Source organism: Pinus tabuliformis, chromosome 5_2 (genome assembly GCF_031772625.1).
Source record: "Pinus tabuliformis cultivar Carrire ecotype Pingquan chromosome 5_2, CPIR1, whole genome shotgun sequence".
NCBI lineage: Eukaryota > Viridiplantae > Streptophyta > Pinopsida > Pinales > Pinaceae > Pinus > Pinus tabuliformis.
Window position 1 is genome coordinate 298,352,550 of NC_142306.1, and position 21,340 is coordinate 298,373,889.

At 34.5% G+C, this 21,340-nt stretch overlaps 1 protein-coding gene across 3 annotated transcripts; it reads right to left on the bottom strand.

The window, feature by feature from the left end:
- Positions 1-11,540: 11,540 nt before the first annotated feature.
- LOC149158731 (uncharacterized) lies at positions 11,541-21,064 on the bottom strand. 3 transcript variants are annotated; one of them, XM_089436302.1, is made up of 6 exons: positions 20,523-21,064; positions 17,256-17,926; positions 17,054-17,090; positions 16,857-16,928; positions 12,702-12,780; positions 11,541-12,547 (listed from the first exon to the last, which is right to left on the bottom strand). In XM_089436302.1, the coding sequence occupies exons 2-6, from the start codon at positions 17,281-17,283 to the stop codon at positions 12,464-12,466; spliced, it is 300 nt and encodes a 99-aa protein (XP_089292428.1). In that variant the 5' UTR covers positions 17,284-17,926; positions 20,523-21,064; the 3' UTR covers positions 11,541-12,463. The 3 variants fall into 3 exon arrangements, with proteins under 3 accessions (XP_089292428.1, XP_089292427.1, XP_089292426.1); XM_089436301.1 differs by lacking the exons at positions 11,541-12,547; positions 12,702-12,780; positions 16,857-16,928; positions 17,054-17,090; positions 20,523-21,064 and adding an exon at positions 18,118-20,498 and having other exon boundaries at positions 17,189-17,926; XM_089436300.1 differs by lacking the exons at positions 11,541-12,547; positions 12,702-12,780; positions 16,857-16,928; positions 17,054-17,090 and having other exon boundaries at positions 17,190-17,926.
- Between the last annotated feature and the right edge of the window lie 276 nt (positions 21,065-21,340).

A 21,340-nucleotide genomic window follows, 5' to 3' on the forward strand; every position in this document is an offset into this window, starting at 1 on the left:
AAAAACCCAACTTGGGAGAACTAGCGCAACAACTAAGGGTTTTATATTATTAAGTAGCAGTGAAATTCTAAGTACAATATGGATCCCAAAACTTGGCAATCCACAACAAGAAAATACGACCGAAATTATCTAAGGGAATTCCCCTTCCTCCACGAGCAACCCCAACACAACTCGGCTTCAGAAACTCGTCCTCCTAGAACCCTTACGCAAGCCCGAAGTTGCCTTTGATCAAGTCATTCTTCTTGTCTCTATTGCTGGAAATGATTCTCCAACCTTGTTGAAGACTCTCCAGGCCTCTGGTAGATGAATCAATTTTTCCCATAACAAAACTGAATTTCCCTCTGAAGTTTCCTGCATAGTCCTCTATGTTGCCTCACTAGGAATAACTTGGCCTCTTGCTACTACCTCTCTAGATATGGAAATATTCCTCCGGATCATTATCCCTGCCCCTCTCTGTCTCTTCTTCCCTTCTCTGGCTCGAACTCTTCTGGCTACTGCCTCTGGAAAAATCGAATTGCCTAAGGAAATCAATATCTTCATGTATTCTTCATATACCCATCAACTTCTTCTTATAATCTTATGTTGGAACTCTAACGGCCAATATTAAATCTTAATAGATGACTGATTATTTCCCTCTCGATCCATGCGATTTTCTAGATTATTCACGCCTTATATTAATTAATTATGATTAATTAACCCCTTTTCCTAAGTTTAAACTTATGAAATATTAAAAAATAAGATAATAATCTAATTGAGACACTTTTAGGTGGAATTTCCAGAAACGATTTGTGGGTTATGGAGAACTCCTGTGTTTTAGCCTCTCCACAAAGTTTTGAGACTAGAACACCTCTGATGCTACAAAAAATAACATTCCTTCTTAGCGAGGAAGGTGTTCTAGTGTTGCACCACTGCTACAACACTTTGTCTATGTATCAACCTCTGTCATGTTGTTGATGTCTCGTCACTGCCCATTAACCATTGTGCAACTCTGATGTTGGATTTGTGCTACTATTGACACTGCTATACTACTTCCAACTCTGCATATGCACTGCAATTCCCTCTCATCCACTGCTACTGCAACTACAATAACTACCATTGAGAAGCATCGTGAATATCGAATTGTGTTTGTTGCATCTGTCTCCAAAGTCTTGAATGCTACTAGCCACTGCATTGTCTACTGAAGAAACTGTGTTGTTGTTGACTCTACATTGTGCCACTCTGCACTACTTCCAACACTGTATTGCCCTCCTTAGCACTTAACTGCTACTAGTCTGCAACTGTCATCTTGGAATCTAATTGCATCCACTGACATCGATCCATTATTCGACTAAATATTTTTGGCCCTCGTAGCAAGGTAATGATCCATGAGGAGGAAATCTCAATGGACCCTTCCCATCTGGCACATTGGAGTCTCATACTCCTCCTCCTACTGGATCTAGTGCCCAAATATCTCCTTTCAAGCCTAATCCCTGGTTGGGACCCTTCTCTTTTTAACTTGCACTAGATAACTCATTCTTCCTTTGGGACCTATCTCCGACAACTGGAATTTGATTTTTCCCCAGATCTGCATTCTAGCTAAATCATACGACCTCTTCTAGCAATCTTGTATGGTCATCTGTGCAAAGTTGCAAAAAGCTGTGAAACTCAAAAAATGGAAAAAATAAACTGGAATCTCCTCATATTTTCCTACTTGGCTACATGTTTTGAAACTCGCACTCTCTCCTAGAATGCGCATAATTGTTATGTCTTCGTTGGTCTACCTTCAACTTCTTTCTAGGACTACTCACTCAACCTTTCCTAATTCCCTTCTCTAGAAAACTGGCACACGAATTGTAACCCCAACAACTCGAACTCACTGCTTCTAGCAAATTCACACTACCTTATGCAACTGGAAAATTATGGATCTCCCCCAGAAAACTGGAACTAGAAACCCTCTAGGAAAACCTTGAAGTTGTTCCCTCTGTGCATGCAAATTCTCTTCCACCTGGCATTGATTCTACTACTGCAAATTGCTGCAAAAATCTCTGAACCCAAATAAGGAATCTTCTCAGCAAAAATATGAGTTGTTACGGCTCCCTTTGGCTTCCGAAATCACTCAACCAACAAGCCAATTTTTTCCTGCCAACCTACACTGAAAAATTGAACTTCCCCAAGCAATTCGATGTGCTTGTCTTAGGCTCTACGCAACCTATAGAAATTTGTCTTGCTGCTCCCTCTGAAAAATAAATTTTTTCCTTCGATTTTGAGCTTCCCTGTCTGATCAATCACGCTCTAATACCATTTGAAAATTTCAAATACTGAAATCCTATTGCAACAAATTCTTCTAATTGTTAGTTAATTAAAAATTTATTTGTTATGACAAATATTGAATAAACCACACTACAACCTTAAAAAAGAAAATCTTGGAAAATAATAGCATTGGAAACTAAGAAATATTCTAGCACACATACACACACACACACACACACAAAATTTGACACAATTATTTTTGGACAAAAATCCCTGAAAAACCAAACTTGGGAAAACTGGTGCAACAACTGAGGGTTTTATATTATTAAGCAGTAGTGAAATTACAAGTACAATCTTGATGCCAAAACTTGGCAATCCATAGCAAGAAAATATGGCTGAAATTATCTGAGGGAATTTCCATTCCTCCATGAGAAACCTCGACACAACTTGGCTTCAGAAACTTGTCCTCCTGGAACCCTTGCGTAGGGCTCTGCGTAGTGCTTGCACAAACCCTTTGACATCTAGCTCAAAACTGCCTCTGATCTAGTCATTCTTCTTGTATCTATTGCTGGAAAAGATTTTTTGGCCTTATGGAATACTTTCCAGGCCTCTGGAAGCTAAATCGATTTTTCCCACAGCCAAATCGAACTGTCCTCTAAAGTTGCTTGCATAGTGCTTTGTGCTGCTTCACTGGGCATAACTTGACCTGTTGCTATTGCTTCTTTGGATTTGAAAATATTCCTCCAGATCATTGTCCCTGCACCTCTTTGTCTTTTCTTCCCTTCTCTTGCTCGAACTCTTCCAGCTACTACCTCTGAAAAAATCAAACAGCCAAAGAAAATTGATCTTTATGTGTGTTCTCCATCTACCCTTCGAATTCTTCTTGTAATATTTTTGTGGGAATCCAACGTCCAAGATTAAATATTAATCGATGATTGAGATGATTTCCCTTTCGATCTGTGTGAGTTTCTAGATGATTCACACCTTATCTCAATTAATTATGATTAATTAACCCCTTTTCTTAAGCTTAGACTTAGGAAATATTTAAAAAATAGGCTAATAATCTAATTGAGACACTTTTGGGTGGAATTTCCAGAAATTATTTCTGGGTTATGGAGAACTCCTGCGTTTTAACCTCTCCAGAAAGTTTCGAGACTAAAACACCTTCGATGCTACAAAAACTAACTTTGAGCAGAATTTATATTAGATATATATGGTATTAGATTATCCTTCAGTCCATCTACTATTAGATTCATGGCCAAGATATTAGTTTCCTTGAATTTTTCCTTTACTACATCATCTATAGGTTTCTTAACTTTTCCTTAAACAGGATCCACAACTTTATCCTTAGCAAGAATAAGATTTATCCTCTTCTTCCATGCCTTGTAGTTGGAGGCTCCTTCTAGCTTGTTTTTAGACTTCATTTTCATGTCTTCCTTTCTTGATATAAATAGTAGACTTACCTCTTATATGATCCTTTCCTTTGACCCTTTCAGTAGATCTTCAAGCTGCCTTTTTCCTCCTTCTTTACCTTAGCACTGATACCATGTTAGAAAATCAGAAAGGAAGAAATATTTTCTTATGTTGATAATTGCTTGTGTTATTCTTGTATTCTTATTATCTTCTTTATGTTCTTCTTTTATCTTCTTTTCATGAAACAATCATGAAACCAAAACATGAAGATCAATGACACATGGTATAGGCACTCAGCTAGGGCTAAAACCCCTCTATAGTAGAGAACCCAGTCAAACCCTTTCGCTAGTAAATCAAATTGAGATAGACCAAGACCTTAGACCCAAAAGACCTTCCTTGTCCACCAAGTCATCCTTCCAAGGCTATTCAACGAACTCCAATAGTCTCTTCTTGTCCAGTAGTTTCAACCCAACAACAATATAGAATTTCGACCCACAAATACTTCAAAATTTTGGCCCAACCAAAATATTGCAATTTTGATCCTTCCAATAACCCAACAACTTCACTTGTGTGAGACAAAGAGAGAAAATTCTACTTCTTTTTCTTGACAAATACTTCCTTCTCCTTCGCTAGGGTTTCCTTCCTCTTACTTGAATATCACACCCCTTTTCTACCTCCAACAATTGCATCTCGAACTTGTTGTGGATGTTTTCCAAATGAATTGAGTTGTTGCCTTTATATAGTGAATATGTGAGGTCGAATTCCCTTGATGAGGCTGACTCATTGGAGGATACCTAAAAGAACTATTTTACATTAAAATAAATTTATTTCTTGATAGATGAAACCCAAGAAGGGTCTTTTACTTGATGACAAGGACTAGGACTCTTGACATAAACCATAGAAGCCTACAATGGAAGCTTTGACCTACAAACCATTGACCCAAGCATGAAACCCATACTTTAATAAGTCAATTTCTTTTATAATAAAATTTATTTTTCTTTCTTTTGACAACTACATTTCAAATACAATTATGAAGATTGACACTAGTTACATTATTCAACAAGAAGGAGAACTAATTTGTATATATTGAAGGCCTTCCCACATCCAAACCCTTCAAGACTACCACCTTCTTTTCGCTAATCATTTTTTTGTTCCAAAGCCTCACAAGTTGTGAAGAGTTGTAAGTTTTACATTTCATTTTTTAATTCAAGACTTTACAGTCTCTCTTAAGGATATTTTTCTTGTAACATTTCTCAAAAGTATATTTTGATCGTCGTTGTAACTCTTGGGAACGAGTAGTCTTGATTTTCAAGGATATTGTAAAACTCTTCCCAAAATAGTCCCTCATTTCTATAAGAGGGCACTCACATAATTAAATAAATAAATAAAAAACTATTTTCTTTGGGAGCTTGGGATTCTCCCCTTGGCTTCCCATCCTTCTCTATTTTTAGTGAAGGAGGTCTTGAGTGTTCTTGTTGTGATTTCCTCTTTCATTCATTTTCATTTCTCACAAGTAGACTAGCTTACATTTTCTTTTGTTTCAGACTAATGTCCATGTTATGCTTATGAGACTTTCATGATCCAGCTGCACACTCTCTCCATTCACTAATACATATTTGATCTTGAGCTAGTTGGTTATTTTATGCTTTATCTCACTTGACTATCACTACATGCTAAGTTTTCTTTGATCATTTACAAATTAATGCTCCCACAATTTAATCTCATTTCCATGCAAGTATCTTCTTTCAAGGTAGTTTAATTTCATTTACATGCAAAATTTCTAGTTTCCAATTACATGCTCTGTAGATAGTTTTTCTTTCATTTTATTTAGATTGCTTACTAACTCATTGCAATTTGTCTCATTCCATTTGCAATTTTCTTTGAGCACTCTTCACATATGAAGTATTTGCAATTAATCATTTTGGTTCACTAAAATCAACCTCCAAAATAAGCTAGTTGTATAGACAATAGGACACCCTAATTAATATTCATTTACCCAAGTTTGGAGAAAGTTAAACATGTGACTTGGAAGTTCAAGCTTGGCTTAGTCCAGTGTTGGAGCACTTGCACGTGGGTTGACTTGGTAGACTAGGTGGATACTCATTAATGAAGCTAAGCTTCTCCACTTGAGGCTCCTTGCAACCATCCCTATCCTTACAAGGGTGAAGGTCTAGAGAGGAAGTTTCACCTTAGAATAGGTCTAATAAAATAAACCAAGAGCACTTTACATTACACATCACGTCATGTCTATGCTATCTTGAAGGTATCTATAGTTGATCAAGTTTCATGATCAAGCATTATTTACCTTCAAGTAGCATTTTACACTTGCAAATATTTTGAATTTACTTCCCAGCATTTACATTCTTGTGCTTGAAATATTTTTTTTTTGAAACTCACTTCTTATCATGAAGTATCTCTTATTTTATTGATGCAATTTTACTTTCAAGTATATTTCATGTGAGAAATCTTTCTTTCAAGTAGAGTTGTATCTCAAGAATTTTAGGTGCTATCTTTTTCACTTGCATGTTCTTACTTTACAAGTACTATTTCCTCCCTTGAGCATTTCATTTTGCAAGTTTACTTATTTGGAACTCATATCATCATTTTATTTCTTGCAAAGTATCCTTCATATTGGTATCATTGCTCTATTTATTTGTTCATAAATGGTTATCTTTATCTGCTCATGGTGATCTTATTTACTTGTTGAGATATTCACATGGTTCAAGTGGTTTATTATAAATTTGTAATTTTACGGTTGATGTATCTCTTGACTAACTTATCATTTGTCTCCCAGATCTTGCTTAGTGTAGCACTGGCCAAGCCTTAGATTTTCCTTAGGGTCACCCCCCTTGGCTTTGACTAGGAGACATCCTAGACGAAGGAGTTGAGAATTGGGTGACAACCCCAACTCGCAACTTGCCCCCAAGGCCACAACAAGTGGAGTTAGGGATTTTCTCCACGCTAACCTTAGGTGTGGATTTAGGTGACACTACTATGCATACCAAGGATATCATCATGAGTGTTAGGCAAGCAAACATCAATATTGACTTGTGTGAGAGCATGAGGTTTGAGGAGATATTAAATGGGTTAACGAGACAATTTCACCTCCTCCCTCATCGAGAAGGGTGCATGGCAAAGATCACAACCCTCGGCCACCTTCAAGCAGTTGCATCCCAAGACACCCTGATTGTGGGAACAATTTAATATTATTATTATTATTATTAACCAATGTAGTTAATAATTTTATTAAATTAGTAACCACATTGTTTAATATTGTTATTATTAAGTTGATGCTATTAATTATAAAGAATTATTATAATTGAAAGCCCTTAACATAATTTCTAAATAATATTAATAATTATAACCATATTATTAGTTAGTATTAATATTATTAAAATATATAGAAATTAGTTGTAAAGGAAAGTACTAATAATCAAGTGACTCTCTCTAGACTAGTATGGTAGAGATGTTGTAACGTAATGTCCTATTTAATATTTTGATTCGGTCAAATTACATAAATAATAATGATAATTATAACTAATTATAATCATAAATAAACTAGCCTAGATCCATCTTAACTCTAAATCTACCAAGCATCTAGATGAATCAAATCTCTTGAGATGCAAACCTCTTTTAGAGTGAAGAGAGATTTGATCCCTCTAGAAGTAGTAGATCTCGAGTTAAGATGGATCTACGCTAGTAAATAATATTGTTGTTAAAAATGATTATTGCGTAGAGAGGTGCTCTCCAACTAATTATGATAGAGATATTGTAATATCATGTTTAACATTTTGATTCAGTGTAATTACATAAAATTTAAATTTAAAAATTTAATTAATTAATTAATTAATTAATTAATTAATAATTATAATTATTAATAAAACATTTTAACTTGGTCAAATTACATAAAATAAAAAATAAAATAAAATAAACCAACCTAGGTCCATCTTAACTCCCGATCTACCAACAAATGTCTTTAGATGCAAACCTCTTTTAGAGTGAAAAGAGATTTGATCCCTCTTGATGCTTGGTTGATCCAAAGTTAAGAAGGATTTAGGATGGTTATTGGGCCGAGAGGTTCCTTTGTATGGTAGAGATGTTGTAATGTAATGTCTCGTTTACCATTTTAACTCAGTCAAATTACATAAAAAAAAATAAAAAATAAAAAATAAATAAATATAATTATAATTATCAATAAAAAAAATTAATTAGAGAAATTACATAAAAGCTAAAGCTAAAATAAAATAAAATAAAAAACATACAATTAATAATTATAATTATAATTAATAATTAAATCAGCCTAGATCTATTATAACTTTGAATCTACCAAGTGTTGAGAGAGATCAAATCACTTTTCACTTTAAAAGAGGTTTGCATTTCAAGAAATTTGATACTCCTCGACACTTGGTAGAACTAGAATCTACCAAGTGTTGAGAGAGATCAAATCTCTTTTCACTTTAAAAGAGGTTTGCATCTCAAGAGATTTGATCCCTCTCGGCACTTGGTACAACCAGAGTTAATCTGGATCTAGGTTAGTTTAATTATTAATTATAATTATTAGTTTCATATTAATTTTATTTTTTTGACGAAGTCAAAATGTTAAACATGACATTACAACATTTCTATCATTTATGTATGACATTACAACATGTTTATCATTTATGTTTTTCTATTTTATTTTTTATTGTGCCAAGAGGCACTCTCCAGTATGATAGAGTTGTTGTAATGTAATGTTTAACATCTTGACTGAGTCAAATTACATTAAAAAAATAAAAATAAAAATATGTGAGATTTTTTTTAAATAACAAAATAAAAATAATCCTATTATAATAAAATAATAATAAAAATAAAGATGACACATGATATTCATGTGAAATATAGCCTATTTAAAGAGGAAATTAAACTAGCATAGATCCATCTTAACTCTAAACGCTCAAAGGGATCAAATCTCTTGATATGTGAACATTTTTTAAGTGAAAAAGGGATTTGATCCCTCTCAACACTTGGTAGATCCAAAGTTAAGATGGATCTAAGTTGGTTTTATTTTCACAGAGTGAAAATGTTAAACATTACAACACCTCTACCATACTGGGTTGGAGAGTGCCATCTCGATGCAATTATTGATAAAATTATTGTAATAATAGCAATTATCATTATCAATAACTTTGTTATAATAATAATTATTTATATAAGCAACTTATATCCATATTCAAATTTGTATCTACCAAGCAACGAGAGAGATTTCGATGCAAATATTGATAATATTATTATAATAATAACAATTATCATTATCAATAACTTTGTTATAATAATAATTATTTATATAAGCAACTTATATCCATCTTCAACTTTGGATCTACCAAGCATAAGAGGGATCAAATCTCAGTTTGCATCTCAAGAGATTTGATCCCTCTCGGTGCTTGATAGATCTCGAGTTAATATGGATCTAGGCTGGTTAATTATTATGTGTATGTTATTTTTATTTAATTTAACAAAGTCAACATGTTTTAATTAATAATTATAATTATAATTGTTTTTTTTTTTAATTATATTTACTTTTATTTTTTATTTTTATGTAATTTGACAATCAAAATGTTTACATAACAAGACATGACATGACAATATTTCTTCCATATTGGCCTAGAGAATGCTTGTCAACCTAATAATTATTATAATTATAATTATTAATATAATATTAAAGTAACAATATAATATTAATATAATGTTAAAGTTTAATACTCGAAACAATATATACTAATATATTAATATTAATTGTTAATATAGATATTTTTAATAATATTATTATTAAAATTATTATTATTATTATACCCTAAAGTAAAAAATCTAAAGGATATTATAAATTTAAAGAATAACATTGTTAATAATGATAATATTGTTATAACGTAGTGACAATGTCACTGCCCTTATTTCTTTTTACAATTGCTATAATAAATAGTACAATGTAATTAATAAATATATAGATTTGATATTTATTATTGATTCACTTGTAACATGGATATCATTGCATTATAAAATTATAGTGAATAAAAACCCTTGGCATTTTGATATATTTAGGTGTTATACATGCAAAACTAAGTTTAAGAAAAAAGTAATTTTTTTAGCAGAAACCATAACACATAGAAAACGTAGTTGTTTTCTTTTACATAGCTTTTTAAATTCATGGTATTACAAGAGTTCAAACTTCAAATATGTTAAAACAAGTGCTACATAGTAACTTGTCTATGTTGCTCACTAAAAAAATAGTGATACTATCAATATATTATAAGAATTAGTTACTATGCTTTGTAAAATATATCTTTGGGGCTTATGTTTGACAATGGAGATACACAACTATATTGCATTGGTTGAAAACTTAATCATGGTAGTTAAAAATTACACAACCAAATTGTTTTGAAATGTGCTCCTAGAAGATAGACAACTAACATTATTTGTTAATTTTCAGATTATGTCATTTGTTATTTGATGATTTGTATCAGGTAATTTTATAATTATCTTATGCAAATATGAAGAGATAAACAAGAATTTAAAAATGAGAAATTGTTAACGTTTGAAATTCCAGTAATTAACACAAAAAATAATTGGAATATGTTAACAACAACTCTCATTATAACCATAAAATTAAAATTTGAATTAAAAAATAATAATAACAATAATACATATTGCAAAACAATGTATGAGTCATGGTTCTCATCCAAATTTTCATGTCATTAAAGTCATAGCTATTTTTAATTATTTTTTGTGGACTGAGTGAATTTACCCCAAAAACTTTGTAATAACTTTGTAATAGTTAAAATAAAAACTTTCTTTGGTTAGCCACAACTTGTGAAATAACATGTGACCACTCTCAGCTTCATTTTCAATCCTCTAAATCTTCAAAACATGTCTGACATGTTAGATTTGTATGTACAAATCAAATATATACATAGAAAGAGGGCTCTATCTATATTCAAAGTTAGTGCCGTGTTGGTGTTAGGAGGAAAACGAGTCAAGCAAATATATTATAATAATAATAATATCCATTTTTAAGGTCACAACCAAGCCACACACCAAGTTGGTGTATTAAACTGCAAAGTATTTTTTAAAGATTGCAGAATTTTCTTTTATGGCTTTATTGAAGCTAAAATGTTAAACTACAAAGTATTTTCTGAAGGTCGCGGGATTTTAATGTTAAACACCTAAAATTAGGACTATTTTTTATTATTTATTAAAATATTACAATATTAGTTAAAGAAAATTAAGGAAGAAATATTACATTTCTTTCGTTCCGTTACTGGAATTGGAATCTGATTGATTTGGTTTAGTTTGATGAAGACAAAGTGGAGGTGCCCTTGACGTTCAGGATAACACCAAAATTTTTGTATATTAGAATTTTAAAGTTTTTAATAAAAATCAAACCCTTAATAATGAAATTGATATCTTAATTATTGAAATTGATAGTACTAGAATTTAATAAAAGTGAAGATTAATTTCCTTTGTTCTCTAACATTTTCTTATTCATATTGCCTAAATACCTTTATCTGCATTTTTTATTAAGTTATAAGAGATCCGAAGTGATTATATTTTACCAGTTCAGGCCAGCGAATATTGAGATTACACAAACATAGCATAGTTGTAGTGTATTAATGAATAAAACATTTTGAGCAAAAGTTAATTACCCAAAATCAAGAAACCTCTATAGATGGCCAAGCATATATGAAGAATACATCTCATTCATATGCAATACCAAATCCATCTTTTCTTTTCTCTGAGTAAAATTTCAAAAGCATGAACACATGCCATTTCATATGCACAATAAGCCCAACTTCTGAAATTTCAATGCTTGGATGCATCCCATTCAAAAAATATATCAAAAAAAGAGAAGACAAAAACATAGAACATTTAACAACTCCTACTTTCAAATGCTCATGTTGCTTTGATGAAGAACTTTACTCACCTGCACATGCATGTTTCTCATGATATCATTTGCAGTAGTGCTTCTGCTTCAAATCTCTTTAACCTCCACATGCTTGTTTCTCATGATATCATTTGCACTACTGCTTCTGCTTCAAATATATCTTTAACAAGATAAAGTGTTATTTCCCTAGTTCAAGCATTTCACATTAGAAAATGTTTGTCCATTATTAATATTCACATTGAAGATGTTTGTTTATGATTATTAATACAAAAAATGCGGGTCCACACAAAGAACCTAAGACTATTACAGCATTTCACATTAGAAGATGTTTGTCGATGCTTAATAGTACAGAGCATGCAGATCCATACCAAGAACCTAAGACTATTACATCCTTCATTGAAAAAGGGTAGATCTTTTTAAAATCAACAAAATTTGGTAACAATTTCCCCAGGTAAGGCGGAAATGATCCAGATTTGTAATTAGCTTTTGTCTGTTTAACTTTTTGTTCTTTTAGTCTAATGCTTTGTGCTTCTTTGATAAGCATCGTGTTACTGATACAAAATTAGAAAGCAAATGATGTTTAGGTGCATTACAAAAATTAAAAGAGCCTTAGAATTTCACAAGGTTTCCTTTCTCTCAGAGCCTTTACCCTTCACCAAACAAATATTTATGGGAATTGGGGAGGGAGTAGCCTTCTAATGCCTTTAAAAAATTATCTTCAGCTGTCTCTTGATGATAGAAACTGTGGGTATTGCAACAAAGACAACTGATCTGCCACTATTGTTGAGCAGTGACAGCTCTAACTGGGGCATAAAGAATTCTGATGTCATCCAGCTCAGCCTTGTTATTGCATTGTGGACACTACTAGAAACTGTGGGTATTGCAACAAAGACGACTGATCTGCCACTATTGTTGAGCAGTGACAGCTATAACTGGGGCATAAAGAATTCTGATGTCATCCAGCTCAGCTTTGTTATTGCATTGCGGACACTACACATTTACAGAAATAGAAAATTACAATTCCCAAGATTTGGTTGCAACAAAAACATAGAAACTTAATCTTTTTGAAAAAGTTCATAGCCTTACCAGCTCACTTAACATCAAGACCATGGAAATCAACAATTGCGAGGTTGAATAATCTTACCTTGCCAATGTTATTCACATGTCGCTGAAGCCACTTTCTAATACAAGACATGCCAAACATGTGTCCACAAGCAAGAGAGCTGCATTTTCAGTTTTCAATTGTCAATCTTTGGACATTTGAAAGCTCTTATAAAATGAATAAAACATTTTGATGCAAGGAAAAAAGATAATTTATATGATTTCTGATAACAAGACATAAACATCAAACTAACAAAAGACTACTAGTGTTGACGGACGCTGGTCGCTTCACTCTTGAAGAAACAACTGAGGAAAGAGAGAATACAGTTTTCTTCTCGTTTCAGTTCAGTGATAGTTGTCAAAGTAGATTGAACTTGAGCCGTTTCTTTCTCAGCTTCCATCTTGACAAATATTTTTCTCTCTCTTTCTTCTCAAAGCTTCCTAACTTTTCTTGCAGAACTTAGACAGTTCCTCGCAAAGAACAAATAATGTTTTCTCTCTGTTTTATTGCTAAGTTCTTCTCCAGTTTCACCTGTTTCAAAGCCCTACCCCTTTCTACAAATGTTTTTGATATGTCAGCGTTTTTCTCTTCTGCCTTTTTCTTTTCTTCAGTTACTTTCTTTAAGGCATCTACCACTTTTTGTAGACAGCCCTCCCTTTCTTGCAGCGTCTTTTCCAATTTTTCCTTCTCACAGGCCACGTTATGCAAATCAACGTTCCCTCGATTTAGTTACCTCGCATATTTCATATTGTCATCACTCAGCTTAATAAGTTCCCTCGTATAATTAATGTTGCTATAAGTCTGTATATGATCATTGAAACCCAAGAATACGCTTGACGAGAGTCCGTGATACATTTCAAAAATACCGAAGTTAGCAGCAGGTGGAACTGACTGCGAGAATGAGATGTTTGTTCTTGTAATGGGAAAATGTTGGGCAGTATTACTAATCCCAAGGCATTGAGTATTAAATTAATGCAACTGAGAATTAGAAGTTTCAGTTACACTGCTCGGAAACATATTCCAGTTGTTTAAAATTCCATGACTCTGTGGTGGAATAACCTTGCCCTCTTCGAATTGAGACCGTTGCCAACTGAGTTCCGTTTCCAGGCGAAACAGGAAAATTATTTATAAATTCAGGAATACGTGGCACCGATTCCAAACATTCCAAATAAGGCAAGAGATAGGTCTCTAGTTGCCCATGAGAAGCCTGCACATGATATTGGTAGGGAATGGGGCAAATGACATTTCCATCTTGATTTCTAACCCTGGCCACATTTGAAGTATCAATTAAAAGCGTATTTGCACTACCATGTCTCCCAGATCTTCCCACACTCTAGTCAAATTCTTATAACATCCATGAACTGCGTTGCCCTGTCGGTTGATTCTCGTTATGATACAGTCCTCAATGGAATAAGAAAGAATCCTACCAGAACTACTACCTCCTAAAATGTTCTGCAGCACAAAATCATGGACCTCTCTAGGTTTCCTGACCACAGAACCACCTTGAATGCAGAAAAACAAGCCCACAGAAATCTACAAGCGTGAGGGTGCACAAACACAATATAGGGGTCCACAACCAAATTACCATGGGCAAAAGTACCCTTACTTTTGTGAACAAAATGTGCCAGGAGATACTCTATACTGATTACCAGCAACTTGTCATATTTCCTCACTCTTATTTCTTTCACCATCTTTCTCTGCTCCGACTCTGCCCGTCCAGAGAATCCCCTTGACAGGCCCTTTGGAATGCCTTGCATCTGCTAAAAATTCTTGGGGATGATGAAGCAACCAGTGTTGACATGGGAAGGCAACATAAAATCGGATCATCCTTTGTGATTGCAAATTGGAATTATTTATCTGCTCTTTTGAAGGTGGACACTGCAGTAAAATTGGATCATCCTTTGTGATTGCAAATTGGAATTATTTATCTGCTCTTTTGAAGGTGGACACTGCAGTGAATAAGATACTTTTGTTTGGAAAAATAATCAAACAGCCATTTGGAAGATGGAACTTTGCAATGCCTGCACATCATTTGTACCAATTGAATATCTTTGTTTATGATCTGTAATTTTTTATGAATCATTGGAAACAAGAGTAACAGTTTGACACAAGCTATGCCAGAGGTATTATGATTAATACAAATATAAACTAAAATGGTTCAACATAAAAGTAGGGTATAGTTGTCGAGTAAGTTTATTCTAAAAACTATGTATACATATTCCTTTCACAGACACGAATTCAACATCACATTGTGATGCATTTCCAATCTCCTAAAAAATTTTGGGGCCCAACTCTAGACTATACCTAACTACCCAATACTAAATAGTGGTTGGTTTTCTCTGAGAATGGTCAATTAACTTGCACGAGATGATTGCGAGCACGAAGAAGTATTTACAGATGATGATCATGCAGAGCAAAAGAAATTCTCTTTAATTTTGATCTGTCATGGCCGTAAGCTAGATACATTTGAAGAAACATCTTTGTTAAGCCATGGACAATTAGTATGTAGCTTTGCTTTTCAACTGAAAATACTTAGGCATCCATATGCACACAGTATAGATATCATAACCTACAGCTATCATTAGACAATCTAATTTTCAGACTAGGAACCAGTTATCTTTATCAAAAATGAATGGGGTATTATCAAAAATAATATTCAACAAAATGCATTTTACCAGTTTACTGACCTGCAAATCATGTGACAGCATCCAGATGTTTTTTCAACAATTTGTCCACATTTTCCATTCAATTCATCTAATTCCATGGACATTGTCAATTAAAGCTTTTTTGTGATAGCAGGTGCTGGATTAAAGGCTTTTTGATCAGGTGTACTAGTTTATGTTGATGGGTTTATCAAGAATGCCATCCAAAATGTGACAAAGCTTTCCTCAGGTTCATATTAGGTTTTGCTTGGAAAAATATATAGATAAATACCTCAGGCTACCAAAACAGTGCCAGAATAAGAAAAATATAACTAATCACATAGTCTAGATATCATTATGTTATTAGAGAACGTATCAGGGGAGATGATTGTTGGACCTACCAAGACTCTCTTCATGGACGAGATCTCGACAGGACTTGACAGCTCGACCACGTATCAGATAGTTAAATGCCTACAACAGTTTACCCATCTCATGGATGCAACAATTCTCATGTCTCTGTTGCAGCCAGCGCCAGAAACATTTGATTTCTTTGATGACATAATACTCTTATCAGAGGGGTAGATTGTCTACCATGGACCTAGGGAGAATGTGCTGGAATTTTTTGAAAGCTGTGGTTTCAAATGTCCTGAAAGAAAAGGCAGGCACCACAGACTTCCTACAAGAGGTATTCAGGTTATAAAATTTCAAAATATTTATTTCTTTCATCAAATCGGTGCTTTCTAATTCTAATCGTACATTAGACTTACATTACCTCGCCAATATCCCATGGTTACAGGTTACATCTAAGAAGGATCAAGAGCAATACTGGGAAGCTAGATCAAAATCATGCTCAATGAACCTATAGAGAGGAACCTAGACTAAGAATCTCACACTGTTATCTAAGAGAACAAAAAGGAAATTTCTTCCATATTTCCCCTTTTGGCACATAAGGGAAGATTCATGGGAGAATTCATGCGTATTTTGTATATGCCTTTCCTACCTTTTGGATAAGTCTTTCATCATTTTGAACGAGATCCAACCCAATTATAAGGGCTGATCAAATTGCATTGGTGTCTATAACTAATTTCTTTCAGGTAATACTAATTGATAAGGTTTCATTAGCAAGTGCTGCTAATGAATGAATGTAGAACCCTTTCATATATTTAGTTCTTAATGAATGTAAATATCTCACTCATGGCATTCTCAATTGATTAAAAATATTAATGACCATTCATTGTAGCAGCAGAATTGACATTTCAAGGGAGGTTTTTTTCACCCTGAAGGCCTATTTGGATGTCAACAAAATATCAAGAGGCAAAGATTTAATAGTGGTAAACTTTGCAGAACAAAAAAATAATCCATCAAATGTAACCTTTTTAATTTAATTGTTGTTTTTCTTTCTGCAAGAAAAAACATCATTGCAGGCTTTTATTTTGAAGGGAAAAATATCAACCAAGTATTTGACAATGACAATCCAAATGTGTTACTGGAAGTGCTGACCACCTTATATTTTGGACACGAATACCGCGGGGGTTTAGAGATAAAACCAACTTACCTGTTTAATAAAACGAACACTCCACAGAGAATAAATGTTCCCGCCACAAGAAACCATGCACCAAGTACCAAACTGAGAAACAAAGCAGAAACAAATAATCAACAGGACAATGTTTAATGGTTTAATTTATCAAACCATATCTTCATGCATTTTTTATCCTCGTGGGAAAAACAAGTTTTTCTACATATAGAACTTACAAGTAAACCAGAGTCTTGAGTCCAAGAATAGAAAATACTGCCAACCAACAATCATAGGGATCAGATTAGTTCAAAAAATTAAGTAAAAAATAATAATAAGGAAAACAGATTTAAAGTTCAATAAGCGCAAATGCTCAGACATAAAATTGAAGTCCCAATATTATGGTGCATTTGGGTATTAGAAACAGGTAGTAAATCATACAAAGTCCAAGAAATGCCAGAACCAGCATTGCTGCAGCCACCACAATTAAGGTAAATCGCCTGGCTCAGGAAAATCACAGCTTATTAGCTTAATGCAAGTAATAAAACAAAGACAAAACTGGATTAATTAATCCAACAGCACAACTTCTGATCATCTCCTGAGCCTGTCGTGTAGCCCATCTAGTCAAGATCCTAGATTGGCGTCTTCTTGCTGCAGAAGACTCGGCTAAATCTTCTTCAATGTTAGATCTGCGTCTTCTACGTATAAGCTGATCACCTTCCTCTTCTTCACCATCATCATGGTCCTCATCAAAGTGATGAACATCAATGCAATCTCTACGCCCATTGATTCCACTTTCATGAGTAGAACTGCAGGAAGCAAGAGTCATACAAGTATGGAAATGATCCCGAACAAGCTCCTCTAAACCTCGTCTAAATTCAGCATGAGCAGTGGAAACTGACTGGGCCTCCACTAATTCATTCATCTCCTGCTTTTGTTGCCATTGTTGACGATGAATCATGTTAGCGAATCTTTCATCTCCCTCAATTGAACCCGACGCCATATGAACTCAGTTCTGGAAACAAACTTGTTAGATGATGAAGGACAACTCAAATGACATTGAAAGGTGACTTTCACAGTTCCATAAAACGTGGTTGTCTCAATCTGGATATCTGCATCAAAGTTCATTCAAACCAGTCAGAACAAAATAATCAGCTCTTCCTCCACTTGGATGCACTTAGCTACTACATTAGATAAGATAAGATAAGAAAATTTTATTAATGTCCAACGAATGACCATAAATAGGTCAATGGGACTGAAGGATACAACCAGTACAAGTACAATGTGGGAGTGCAAACGTAACTCCTAGAAAATGCCAAAGCTGAATCACAATCTCCCTTTCCTTTCCACATCCATTCCTTGTCCCAAATACATTTCAATTTACTATCAGTTTGGCCAGTGCATGATAGCAAGTCATTGAAGGCTACTTCTGACACACTTGTTATGCTTACAGCCATTTCCAGCAAAAGACCCCACATAAAAGATCAAATCATCTGCAGGCTGCAGCTAAATTCGAGTCTTAACTTATTTATCCAAAGAAAATGGCCCCTTTGTTAAAAGTTAAAACAAGGGAAAGTCAATCTCCTGATAAACAGCATGGTAATTTGTCATTTAATTCATCCAAGACAACCAATAGAATCTATAAATTATAAAATTTCAAACCTGTTGATAAAGTCACAAAATACAATTAAAAATTCTGAAGCCTATCATAGTATCAAATATAGCAATAACACAACTTCCAAATTCCAAAACACTAATATATCGTAGGATAAAAACTGCCAATTTTGCAATACAATCAAATATGAAAACAACAATTTCCAGTTGCCATGCATATCAATGCAATTAGAAAAACACAAGTCAGTATTCAATCATATCCAATAAACAAGAAGTGAGTTTACAAAATCCAAACATGTTAATAAAGGACTGTAAAAAGTTCCAAGCCTCTAAATGAAACCAAACATTATAAGTAAAACTTTTACATCCCAACCAATTGATGGAATCGATTGTATATATGTATAAAACCTTTGCTTTTATGAATCAATTAAATACTTAAGATTTTTGAACATGGGATAGGCAGTAAGTATAAGAAAATGGGTATTGGAAAACTCCAGCAGATAACAAATGTGGAGGTCACAGGGTCAAGTCCCTGGGCTGGCTGCCTCCACGAATATTGACCTCACTTCACTCGAGGTCCCCGCCATACAAGGTTGCCCAAACTGCAACTGGCAGGTTTGCCCTTAGTATGATGATTGATCCTCACAGATCGAGGGGAAGTGTGTAGCCCTTAGTATGATCCTCACAGATCGAGGGGAAGTGTGTAGCCCTTAGTATCCTGAGTTGTGCATTTCATCAACAAAATTTTAAAAAGAAAAAGGTCTTAAATCAAAGATGTGTGCCAAGTTACAACAGAAATGACGACAACTATTACCCCATCTAACAGATCTTTTACGCCTCAGTTGTATCTGAAGTAAAACTAAATGAAAACAGAAATAAATGGCTCTACTGTAAACGCCTTCACATACAATCGAAAACTATAGCCCCTCCCTTGCCAATGGGGTCCTGGTTCAGTGGGCAAAGGCAGTGATATGTCAAGCTACCCACCCAGGTTCAAATCCACTGGAGACAGAGATAAGTAATTGGGACCAGGTGAAACAACTGGGTAACTTTGATAGAAATGTACCTCCCCTTGAGGGCTGCTTGCTAGTGAGAACGGGCCAGTGGTTGTGCCTGATTTATTCGGGCTAATTGGAATGCTTCGGGTGTTTAAAGGAAGCACTTTCAAAACAAATACTAAGCACCAGTATTGTCAAGCCCGTCAATGGAATTAAAAAAACACAAATATATTTAACCAATGCACTTAGCCATATCCAACCAATTATGCCAACGGTTAACATCGTATTGGAATTTCTATCAGAATCTTTAATCGATGCATTTTCGCCTGCTTTCCGTAAATATGAAAAATCATATGCCTCTCATTTCAACCAGCAAGAGGCCATACCCTAACACATGCCACTCGTGGCTTGAACTAAACACCACATGCGAACAAAAATGGCAAAAGAAAATGAAGTAATCGAATGCACAGAGAGACTAGTCGCCACTTATATGTATCAACAAAAAACTAAATTTGAGCAAAATATGAAAGCAATTACACAACTTACATGAAATGGAGCTTTGCGTGCACAAAAGAAAAGGCCAAAAGCTTTTTCACGAAACTTAAATTTCATTAAGTATTAAAAACCTAAAACTGGAATTCATAAAAGCAAGAAAATTCAACCAGAGAAAAATCAGAGATAGTCAAATATCAATTGCACAAAATAATAACCACCAACAAATATCAGTGCCATCCGATATCAAACGCAAAAGAAGAAAAAACTAATCCACAAAAAACATATTTTGGCAAAAAACAAGAATTGAACTCACGGAAAAGCAGAGCGCATCCACCGACTTCAAGATTAAATGCATGAAATTAATAATCATCACGAGAATTGAACTAAATTTCAACATTTTGAAATTCTCTGTTTTTGAAAGGAAAAGAAAAAAAAAACACAAATTTCAGAACCATGAAAGGAAAAGAGAAAGTATTTTGTTGCTTCAGATTAAAAGAACACGAATTTGAGAGCCCTGAAAGCAAAATAAAATTTCTGGAAGCTTCATTTGGAAATCCATTTGATCTCGGGCCCAAAATAGTTGAAAGAAAACTCCAATTACCAGTGAGAGAAAAACCTCGATCAATCCCAGGACATTTAGAAATTCAAACGACGCCTGCTGGAAGGAGTCCCGTCCCAAATCAAGCAAAAGCATGTGCTCCTTGTGCCCCACAATTCATAGGAAAAATATCCAAACGCTGGATGACCGTCTCGAACCCGCGAAGACGACATCCCCTGTCCATCTCACCACAAGATTGCAGGAACCGATCGCTGTACACATTCTCCAGTACATCCCTTATTGTCCGAGAATTGTCTTTGGTTCTGGACTCCAGATCATTTGCTGCCCTATTCAATTTTCTATTCAAATCATCAATGTTTTGTTGGTCACTTACAGGAAGGAACACTTGGTCTACGCCCGTAGTTTTTGCAAGGTCAAGATACCCTGACAGACGGCCGGTAGTTTGATCCAAGAAGGCTCCCGCTCATGGAAGCACGGAAACCGCAGAACCGCAAAACAGGGACCGCAACAGAATGCGCCATTACTACCCTAGGGCTCGGCATGAATGGGGCCAGCGGTGGGTCTCTCGACGGAACCGAACGGGATGCGACGGGAAAGGGTATGCTGTTTCCTGGTCGTCCGCAGCTTAACACCAATCGCTAACTCTCCGCAGCTTAACGCCAATCGCATAACTCTCCACGTGTCAGCACGGGAGGCAAAGGGACGACAAACGTCTGTTCCAAAGGAAGGCCTATCGGCCTAATTAAATTACATAGCTCGGAGAAATTTTTTTCTCCACTTTATTTTTCGTTGTCACGAGGTTAGTCGAAGTTATAAAAAAATTTGAATTTTTTTATAATTTTTTTTTTTTGGTATATCCG